Source organism: Nannospalax galili, unplaced genomic scaffold (genome assembly GCF_000622305.1).
Source record: "Nannospalax galili isolate Female #2095 unplaced genomic scaffold, S.galili_v1.0 scaffold546, whole genome shotgun sequence".
In the NCBI taxonomy this organism is placed as follows: Eukaryota; Metazoa; Chordata; class Mammalia; order Rodentia; family Spalacidae; genus Nannospalax; species Nannospalax galili.
This window is the reverse complement of record NW_008355158.1, coordinates 844,413-855,939: the sequence shown is the minus strand read 5'-3', so window position 1 is coordinate 855,939 and position 11,527 is coordinate 844,413. Positions and strand designations below refer to the sequence as shown.

Sequence of the window (11,527 nt, the reverse complement as noted above, 5' to 3'; positions counted from 1 at the left end):
CTAGGCTGCCTGTGAAACTGCTTTAAGCCCAACCAGGCCTCAAACTCAGATTCTCCTCCCTCAGGTTCCCAAGTGTTGCTATCACTCCCAGTCCCCGTCCCCCCCCACCCCCACCAGTTATGCTCTATCCAGACCTCCAAACCAGTTCAGTCTCTCATCTGGTGGTGACCAAAAAAAAATCTTACCATTTTGGTCTTCTCGGGTTATGTGGCCCTGTGCATAGGAGAGAAAGGATCATTTCTTAACCTTGTATTAACTTAGACAACACAGCACTTTTTATTCGTTTTTATTTTGGTGAAAACAAGAAACATAACAATGACATATTTTATTTTTCCTTCAAGCACATCAGAGAAGACAAAGTACTAATGACCCTCGTTTAGCTGACAACAATTCTGTTGGTCCTTACACTGATTAGGAACATAATGTCAAGTATTACTACAGCAAGAAATATCAAGTAAGACAGGTTACATTTTTTCTTTTTGAAATTACTTTTACAAGACAAAGCAACAATTTGCAAAATCTTCAAACTTCAAGATCACATTATTTGAATTTTATTTCTAAGAATACAGCTATATTATGAACAGACACCAAAACAAGTTAATCTATTAATGAATATTCACAGAATTCTTCATACTGCACAGGACAGAAATTTGAAATTTTGCCACTTGTTCTCTATTACAAGCAAAAAGCAGACTTGTAAACATCAATTTTACCAGTAGGCTGAAATGGAGAAAGGGAATAATAGGATTTTAGTCAAGCACAGTGAAATAATATGTACCATTAATCTCCCACAGACATAAAGGTCACTCCTAGATTCATAAGAGAACATCAAGACTTGCCTTTATTAAAAAAAAAAAAAATGTGGTGAATTTGAGGAGTTAGGAAGAACTGAAGGAAAAGCCTCTGCAAGCATCCTTTTCGAACATCAAGCCTCTGCTGGGCAGTGCCTCAGGGACCCTGCCCCCACCCCTGCTCCTACTGTTTCAGTCTTCACTGCAGGTCTAGCAAACCTCACTCCCCAGCACGCTTGCTTTTGCTTCTAGCCCTCTACTTACATTCCCAGCCTGGAGCACCCCTCCCTCCACTGACTACCCAAACCTCCTTAGCCCTGGGAGAGCCTTGGGCAAGTCCTTCAAGTCAGAAGGGTGAGGGCCTAAGGTCACTGTGCACCCTGACAACTAAGATCCCTAACAGCACTGCTGCTCACCTACTGGAATGCAGACACCACACATAACCTTATCCCTCAGAAGAGGCTTGGGATCTCCGACAATGCACACTACAGCCCGCTTCCTTTTTAGTTAGGCTTGAAACAAGGAAGGAAATTCAATAGCTGACAAGTGAGGACCAAGGCCAGGCAATAGGACAAGGATGCCCCACATGCTGCCTGGTCATTTCTACAGTCCAAAGCCCCCACAAAGTATTGCTATCTTTAGAAACCTGGAAGGAAGGGAAGTTGCAGTTGCTTTAGCTCCCATCCTGCTCAGAGTCTGCTTGAGCCTAGCATTGAGGCCCTTCTCCCAGATTTTCAAACTCGAGCTCAAGAAGCATAGGGGGGTGGGGGTGGGGTGGAGATGGTCTCCCGGTGAAATACTCAGATGTTGGTGAAATAAGGGTGGAACAGGAGGGCAGTAAGAGACCTGGAGTCTTTTCCTCCCTGGACACAACCAAGGCAAGAGCACACTACAGGGCCTGCTGGGATGTTTGTTTTCTGTGTCTGAGCAGTAAATGCTTCAGAGAGAAAGGGAGGGAAGGAAAGGGGGAGGAAAAAAGAAGAGCTGAAGAAAGACAGCCATAGCAAGCCCTATGTCCCAAGCCAGGCAACTTTGACTTCATCAGAGGAGGTGTAGAAAGAGGAAAAGGAGGGTTCCCTAACAGAGTTGCCTGGATTCTGGGTAATCTGTTGGCTAGGGCTCACAAAAAACAACTGCTGGAAGGGAGCCATTCCAGCTTTACTTTGGGCAGTGCCATATGTGACTGCCCCCAAAGCAGTTATGGGTAATCACAGGGTAGGGGGTCCTGTGTGCTGCCTAGGAACTAAGGTTCACAGAACAGTGGTGGCCTGTGCAAAGCTCAACCAGGAGAGAACAAGTGGTGAATACTAGCAAGGCTTTCATACTCACCAGTAGCTGATCACGATGCACAGTAACCAAAGGTACAAGACCAATGTGGTAACATAAAACACTCATCTGTCACTTCATGGCTAGTAGTCACCCGCCAGCCACCTGCTTGTTGTACCAGATAACAAGCAGGATGGACAGCAAAAGCCCAGGAAGGCAGCCTGTCAGTTAGTGACAGTCTGGAATGTCCAGTTTGAGTTGATGGCTGGGTTGGGATACAGTTTCATCTTGCAGTGCTGAAACTCAGGGCATGTCACAGTACATGGATATCAGGAACACAGTCGGCAGACATGATGAAGCCTGGCTAGTTCTTGGTAAAGATGTGTCAAGCTTCCTTGTGGTAGAGAACCACTTAAAACACTGGAAGAAGACCACGGTCACAGACAGGAACCAAGCCATGCAAAGGAAAGCAGTCCGTATCTACAGCATCGAGCTTGGCACAGAAGCAGTTTGAAGGCCATGCACTTGGAACACGTGAACACTATGCAGAACAGCGTGATGGCCCAGAGAAAGAGCAGAGACCTGTAAGTCACAATCTTGAAGCTACTGAAGACTTACAAGAACCGAAGGACACAATTCAGTACGAAGAGAAAGCAGACAGAGGCTGCATGCTGCTGGCCAAGCAGAGGAGGTGGTAAGGAGACTTCTGCAGGAGGTTCTCGAAGGAGCACAGCTTAGCCGGACTGGAACCTGAAGGACCTGGGACTCTCCACCGGCTGCCTGGGTGGGCCGCGAGCGCCTCTGCGGGGCCCATCGCCCATCAGGTAGTATTGTAGTGGATTGGACCACAGCTCCCCTTTGATGATTTCAGCTATTCTATCGAATTCTAGGAGGCTGTGGTCTGAGAACCAGTTGAAGAAACTGGGAATCGTGTTCCCTTCCCGATTCCTGTGGATGTGGGCCTGGGGGTCTTGGCCCCGGTGCCAGCGGATTGGAGTAGAGAGCGACACCACGCGGCCAGAGGACCTGCGCTCATACTCCTTGACGAGCCCCTCATTTCGGAAGTAGGGGTTGCTCTGAAAGATGAACTTGAATTTGCAGCCTGCTCTCGGATGCTTAAGTTCCTCCACCTCCAAATTGATCATATACCTCATCATGTCTTCATCTTGGCCACTGATCATAGGCGACAGCTGGGGGTGGTTCCGAAAAGCGGTGACCCAGAAACCTGGGATATTTTGGATGATGAAACTCCGGCGCTGCATATGGAGCCTTCGCATCCGCCCGAACTTGCGTTCTAACTGCAGGAAGGCCCTGTCGGCCTGGGCATTTACGTTTGACAGCTCTTGATCGATGGCCTCCAGGGAGTCCATGCAAGTATTGATCTTCGGGGCCCTGGGACGAGCCTCCTCCCTCCCTCCTCCAGCCACCTTTTTTTCCTTCGGCACCACCTTCTTTTCCTGCATCACTGCCCCTGCCTCTCCCTCCTTTTCCGCAGCCGCAGGGATGGCGCACTTGGTAGCCTTAGCTTCCTTGGCCTTCGCCCCCGCCATCATCTCAGACCCCAGGCCCACCGCACCACAGGCTTCCAGAGCCTTCGGTCCAGCAGGGCTGCCCGGCCCTCCAAGCTGACAGCCATTTTTATTGCTGTAGTCGGCTGCCTCAGAGGCAGAGGCTGCGTCCTCGCCCTTGGATGGAAACAGAGCATCTTCCAGCCCCGCTTCGGCTGCTGCACCTCCGCGATTCCCTGCCGCTCCGAGGCCGAGCGCGGGGCCGCAGTCCTCGGAATCCCGGGGCGCGCCTCCCTCTGCAGCGGCCTCGGGGCTGCCCTCACCTGCATCCGCCATCGCCCGGACCGCGTCGGTTTCCTCGCGGAGCCCCTCGCCCTGCTTTAGGTCGAGTTCTCCTGGGGCATGGTCAGGGGTCGTGGTGTTCGAGACGGGGAGCTTGTTGCCCCCATCCAGGCCGCTCATTTTGGAAGATGTCAGACCTGCAAAGGAGCGTTCCTTGTCCTCTGCAGATGCTGCGCTCCGCCGCAGTCAGTGCCTAGCTCCACCCCTTTTCCTCCAGGGCTGGTGCTACCATGGTAACTGGTGACGTCAGGGTAGCAGCATCTAACCATCGCGCGAGAACTCACTGCCCAGGTAATTAGGCTTGTCAATCAAGAGCATTCTTTTTGTCTTGTTTCATGATGCTGTGAATTGAATCTTATCAGGAAAATTGCATTGATTTACATAAATGGATGTAGGACTCTATTAATGTGGATCCGTAAGCTTCCGGGTTAATTTCGAAGGCATCTAAACCATTGTCTCGAAATATTCACTTAATAGAAGCTATTGTCTAATAAGCTCGTCGAGCGTTTCATAAATAGAAAAGCGAATTCACAGGCATTTCTTATTTCAGATACAAATGTGTGAGTGTTACTAAGGATTTGAGCAGACTCTGATTTTTAAAGAGAAATGAAATGTTGTGAGGTTTTAAATTAAAATCATCCAAAGGGAAACCTGTCTCATTCAGATAACACAACAACAAAAAAGCGGGGCTTATTTCGATTTTTTTTAGAGATTTTGAAATATGTATACTTTGGCCAGTGTCTATGAAGCAATTGAACAATATTTCTTGAGGTTTAACAGAGAAAATGCTTGCAGCTGTCCACACGCACACCACGTGCACACATTTAGCCTTTAGGTATTATGAAGGAAATGTAATCTCAGAGAATTTTAATATCTAAAGTGATGCATATTAATCCTACTTTCCCTCGGTTGATAATCTTAATTTTTGCTTCATAATGCTGGTGGGCGTGTAGCCAGGAAACATCTGCCCAAATTTGCTCTTGTGCTAATTCACTACGCTATAGAAATGATTATCAGCTATTTTCAGACACCTAAGTTATTGTCTTTTTAAAATATTTCCCTAAAAAAAAGAAAGGTCATTCGGCAAATCAACTTAGAGAAGGTATTTGTTATCACTACTATATATTGGTTTGCTAGAGTCTGAAAATTCTGGTGTAAATCCTTAAGCATAAGGCAAGACCAAAAGAGATTTATATTTTGCATTTTTAACGTTTCAGTTCATTTCAGAACAAAGCTTTAGAGCTCTTTGTCATAGAAAAATCCATTTAACCTCCCCAAAGTATGATCACATTCAAATAAGGGTTTGGGAATAGGAATTTAAAGAAAAACAGCATTATTATAGGCCCTCTAGTGAGGGAAATAGTGTAGACCCGGTTCAACTAAGACCTGAGTGGTGAGATACTGACCTGTACTGTATCAAATGCCAAAGAAGCTTCTGACTGGGCAGCCATGTTCATCTAGCTGGGGTGAGGAGAACGTCTTCCTGAAACTACCAAGCAAATTAACAAGTAAAAGATAGGCGGACAACACTAAGAAACAGCCTGTTATGCAGTCGGATTTTTTTCTCCGTTTTATTCCTACTTGAGTATCCTGACTCAGACAGCAGTTTATCCAGACTGACTCTTTCTGCCAGGTCATCAGCTACTCTCACAGAAAAATGTACAAACAAGATTAGCTCCATAGACAGCAAGTATTTTTCTCTGCCCCTCTTTCCTTGTTGCCTTATTGAGGTGAAACTAGTGTTGGTTTTACTTTCATTGTAAACAAGCAAACACTGTATTATAATTGACTGGGTTATTCTATAGCATTACATGGGTTCTTTTCTAAAAGAATTTTTACACTTTTGAAGGAGTAATGCTCTTGGACTTTAACCCAAACCAAGAGGCAAAGAAGCATCAAAGGCTTAACCAAGTTACATTGCAATGCAGGAGGAAGAAAGAAATTTACTGTTTTCAAACCTTAAGAAATTAGAAAATTACATGTGAACTTCTTTCTCTTGAATTTCAATTTTTTAAAGATTTAACTCTCTACTACTGGAAAGGACCCTGTTTCCAACTTTGATTTGATTATTCTTGTCACCTGAATTATTTTTTCACTCCTAACAGCCTTCCTCATCTTTAAATACCTACATAGATTGTACTGGGCATTTAAAATGCATGCAGTTCCATAACCAAGAACCCAGGAAGTGCCCAGAAGCTAACTCGTCTGTGGTAGGATGTGTGCTAATGACAAATCATCTCTTGTTTTGTGTGTGTTTCCTTAAGGACCTTATCATTCTGTTAGTGCTTTAAATTTCTATAGTTCATGTGACTTTTAACACCACATTTAGGACTTACCTACCTTTTACTTAACTTTTCTTGATTCTTTCCTGAAAGCCATTCCCTTCCTCCCAGCTCCACCACAATGGCTGCCTAGCACACTGCTTCTTTGGCATTTAATATGGTACAAGTCAGTATCATACAGGATGGTTTAAGAAAACCTGATGATTCAAGTGAAATGTTTAATTTAAATGAAAAGTTCCAAAAGGTTTTTACCAAAATGAATAGCTTGACTCTCCTGGTGTTTGAGTTGGGTGGATGTAGCTATGAATCATATCTTAAGTTTGGAGCACATTAGAAGATTGGACATTTTCTTTTTTAATTTATTATCTTTATTTTATGTGTATGTGTGTACTACCTGTATGTAGGTAAGTGCACCCGTGTCATGCTATGCCCACGGAGGTCAGAGAGGCTGCCAGAGCCCCTGGGACTGGAGTTCGGACAGTTGTTAGCTGCCATGTGGGTGCTGGGATTCGAACCCAGGTCTTCTGCAAGAACAACCTGTGTTCTTAACCACCAAGCCATCACTCCAGCCCGGAAGATTGGACATTTCTACACAATAGAGCCTGTTCTGCTGGCAATTGGCAATGAAACTCACTCTACTGAAAATGATGTCAATAGTGTGATTCTATGGGAAATAACCTAGAAAATGCTATGAAAATCCATGAGGTAATTTTCATTTACTAGGATATAACAGAAGTCCAAACATAACAGTCCAATAGAAATTTTACTAAAGTATATGTTAGATATTAGAAAATGTATGAAATAGTCCCTTTATGTTCATTTGAACAACAGTTTATTTTTCATAAAAATATTATTTCTGGTTACATGTGCTAGTATTTCTGGTTACATGCAGCTTATATTTAATTAGTGCTCTTGGATACCATATACATTTACATTCTTAAATATATGCCCTCCATTTCACCTCAGATGCAACTGAAGCAAAGAGAATTAAGATTTAAGATCACAAATAGTGGAGTCATGGCCTGAACCCATGTAGTACTCAGTAGCCTGTGTACTCATTAACGATACTACTCTGAAAACCTTCACAATATATCAATTAAGAAGGCCCTTTTTAAAAAAATAAGACCAGGGCTGTACTGATGGCTCAGCAGTTAAGAGCATTGGCTGCTCTTGCAGGTGACTCAGATTCAAATCTCAGCACCCACATGATGGCTAACAACCATCTGTAACTCCAGTTCCAGGGGATTCAACGCCCCCTTCTGACCATGGGCACAGCACTACATAGGTACACTTACATACATCCAGGCATAACACTCATACACATAAAAAATAAATAATAAAGTATAAAAAATAAAAAAATAAGACCATACGGCCATCTCAATTGTATGTTAAATCTTTTAATCTTCGTAGCTCCCTACTTTAATCATTCCAAGCAGCTATAACAAGATACTTTAGGCCGGGTGAATTATAAACAACAGAAATTTAGCTCTCAGAGTTCTGGAGACTAGGAAGCCAAAGGTGGAGGAGCCAGCAGATTCAGTGTCTGGTGAAGACCTGCCTGCTGCTTCATAAATAGCACTTTTTGTTGTGTCCTCACATGAAGAGAAGAGGACCTCATTGGGGACTCTGGTTATAGTGGCACTAATCCTATTAATGTCCTTACCTGAGGCCTCATAAGCACACTAATTGCTTCACAAAGGCCCTACCTCCAACCTAGCCTCATGTCGGGGCTTAGGTTTCAACATATTAATGGAGGGGTATAAATATTAAATCTTTGGCATCCAATCTCCCCATAAAATTAATGATAATTATTGGGATGCACCCATTTCCAAAAGAGAAAAAGTGAATGATCCTCTATTTCAATACATTCATACTTTCCAATTTATCTAACATTCATTTTTAAAAAACAAATATTTTATGACTTCTATCTTGAAATTCTGATCATATACTATCATATAATGTTTTATTATTTCTTATTTTTATCTTTACATATATGATGTATTGCTTGCATGTATGCAAGTACACCCATCTCTGAAGAGACCATTGAATTCCCCTGGAACTGAAGTTATGTATGATTGTTCGCTGCCCTGTGGATGCTGGGAATTTAACCCAGGCCCTCTGCATGATCAGCCACCACTCTTAACCACTGAGCCATCTCTCCAGCTCCCATATATAATGTTTTAATCAATCTAAGATCTTAGTTGTAATTTCAATGAAAAAATGAAAGGAATTTTAAAATATGTATTTCAATATGTAAATGCTTTGGCATACATATCCTTAATGATATGAGGAAATAGTTAGATGGAAATAGTTATAGATATGGAGTCATCAGCGTGTGGCATTGCTGTTACAACCTAAGCCACAGGGATTATACTAGAGACAGAAGTACCAGTGCTTGATGTGGTGAAAGTTTCTGAAATGATGAGCATCTTTGTAAAAAAATTCTGGAGATAGTTTCCACAATTTGCGTGGTCCATATCCCTTCAGTTTGAAAGCACACTTCTATTTTAGCATCCCTAAGATGACTGTTCATGATATAATTAATGAAACCTTGCAACTGTTGTCAGAAGAATGACATTCAGAGTGTATTTGTCATTGTCTGGGCATGCATGGATGTGACTGTAGTCTTTTGGTATAGCTGGACAGCTGCAACCTCTTGACATTTCAATCAGCAAACTTGTTAAAAACCGTTTGAGGTAGGACAATGAGTATCATTTGTTCTCTGTGTACCTTTTTTGGTATCTCCAGGTAAGATCAAGAAGGCATCAGCAGCAAAATTTGCAAATTGACTGTAGTGACCTAGGAAAGAAATCTCAGAAGAGATTTTTATCTGAGATTTTTTTACACTTTTCTAAGTATCAGGACATCCTGGGGCTGGAGAAATGGCTCAGAAATTAAGAGCACTGGCTGCTCTTGCAAAGGACCCAGGTTTGATTCTCAGCACCGATGTGGCAGCTAACAACCATCTGTAACTCCAGTTCCAGGGGATCCAAAGCCCTTTTCTGACCTCTGCAGGCATTGCATGACATGGGTATATTTACATACATGCAGGCAATACACTCATACACATAAAATAAAAATGATAAATAAATATATTTTCTAATCTTAAAGTATCAAAACATCCTATTAAGAATATCAAGCTTAAACTGGGCATGGCAATGGCACACCTTTAATCTCAGCACTCAGGAGGTAGGCGGATCTCTGTGAGATAGAGGACAGCCTGGTCTACATGGTGAGTTCTAGGTCAGCTACGGCTACAGGGAAATCGTGTCTCAAAAAAAAAGGAGGGGACTGGAGAGATGGGTAAGGGCACTGGATGCTCTTGCATAGAACCTGGGTTCAATTCCCAGCACCCACATGGTGGCTAACAACTGTAACTTCAATTCCAGGGGATCTGACACCCTTTTCTGACCTTTGTGGGTATTTCATGACACAGGTTCATTTAAATACATGCAGGCAATACACTCATACACATAAAATAAAAATAACTAATTAGAAAAAAGAAAAAGAATGTCAAGCTTGGGGCTGGAGAGATGACTCAGTGGTTAAGGGCACTGGCTGTTCTTGCAGAGGACTGGGGTTTGGTTCCCAGCACCACATAGCAGCTAACAAACATAGGTAACTCCAGTTCCAGGGGATCCAATACCTTCTGGCCTTTGTGGTCATTGCACTCATGGGTGCACTTACATACATTCAGGCAAAACATTCATATACATATACTTATTATAATATAACAAATAAATAATTTTTAATGTCAAGTTTAGACTGGGCATGGTGTTGTATATTTTAATCCCAACACTCCAGAGGCCCAGGCAGGTAGAGTTCTGTAAGATCAAGGCCAGCAAGCTCCAGACCAGCTAGGGCTATAGGGTGTCCCTGTCTCAAAAAAACAACAAAACAAAACAAAAAAGAATGTCAAACTTTTAGGTTTTAAAAGTATTTTCATTGGCTGGATATGGTGGCCCAGAACTTGAAAGCAGAGCCCGGGGGGTACAAGTTTGAAGCTAGCCTGGTTTACATTGTGAGTTCCAGCCCCACCAGAGCTATGCAGTGAGACCCTAGCTCATTTTTAAAAAAGAGAAAAGAAAAAGACATATACTCACCCAAATTATTTGAGGTACAGAACACAATATTGTCTGAGAAAATACGGACACCAAGAATTTTGACTCAAAATAAATATGATTAAGGTTATTCTTATGGGAAAATAATTGGAATGAAATTACTTTTATTTCACATATACTTTTTATATACACTCATGAGTGATATATGATAAAATATATTACACACACAGTTTGGGGGGGTCAGGGAGTCATGTAGCCCAGGCTGGCCTTAAACTTCCTATGTAGCTGAGGATGACTGAACTCTTGCTCCTCATGCCTCTGCCTCCCAAGTGCTATCAGCATGCCCAGTCAATAAAAATGCTTTTTAAATCCAAACGTCTGTCAATATGTGCACAATAGTAAGAATTCTTAGAATTAGAATTAGAAAGCTTGGCATCAGAGTTTGATGCTTTTCTTTTTAAATATTTTATATATTATTTTTATTTTATGTGTATGAGTATATTGCCTACATGTGTGTAAATGCACCCGCATCATGCAAAGCCCACCAAGATCAGAAGAAGGCATCAGATCCCCTGGAACTGGAGTTACAGATGGTTGTAAGCTGCCATGTGGGTTCTGGGAATCAAACCTAGGTCCTCTGCAAGAGCATTCAGTGCTCTTAACCGCTAAGCCATCTCTCCAGCCCCAGAGTTTGGCACTTTTCTTAGTGTAAATTATAATCAACAGTCTTAGTATAGAAGAAATAGGAAATTATTCTTAATGCAGCATATATTAAAACTGTAGTTTTTGTCTTCATATGTGAAATAGAGCAAAGTTCTAGGCCTGATCTAATTTTTCATCAACATGAAAGCTTAGATGATTATATCATAGGTGAACTGTCCCCAATGACAAGCATCCCTGGTGCTCCTGTGGATGTCCCCGCACAACTGTAATAACCATACTTAGTCTCACAGTTAAGGGGTGCTACACACATTGAGAAGCTGGATTTTTTTTTTTCTGGCATTATAAATTTTTTTTTTACAATTAAAGTTACAGTTTTAACAATATACAAAATATTACAGTAATTCAGATTTTTTGGCATAATGATTACAGATTTGATAAATACATTTTATATCTCATAATAGCGATGAAGATTATACAAAAGCTATTAAAACAATTATAAGAATAAATTCAATTGTCACTTAAGTATCTAAAGCTATTTTCCTTTGCGTTCTTCCAGAATGATTTGTTCTTATTCTTTACCTTAATTTGAGGGACTTCAAGAAGATACTTGTTTT

General features: G+C 42.1%; 1 protein-coding gene across 1 annotated transcript; it reads right to left on the bottom strand.

Moving 5' to 3' along the window:
- Nucleotides 1-269: 269 nt before the first annotated feature.
- Nucleotides 270-4,138, bottom strand: Tspyl4 (TSPY like 4). The gene has a single exon (XM_008852193.2). It carries the CDS (start codon nucleotides 4,025-4,027, stop codon nucleotides 2,792-2,794), a length of 1,236 nt encoding a protein of 411 aa, XP_008850415.1. The 5' UTR covers nucleotides 4,028-4,138; the 3' UTR covers nucleotides 270-2,791.
- Nucleotides 4,139-11,527: the final 7,389 nt, after the last annotated feature.

Coding starts and splice junctions, on each gene's coding strand:
- Tspyl4 (XM_008852193.2), bottom strand. CDS start 4,027: ATGAGCGGCCTGGATGGGGGCAACAAGCTCCCCGTCTCGAACACCACG.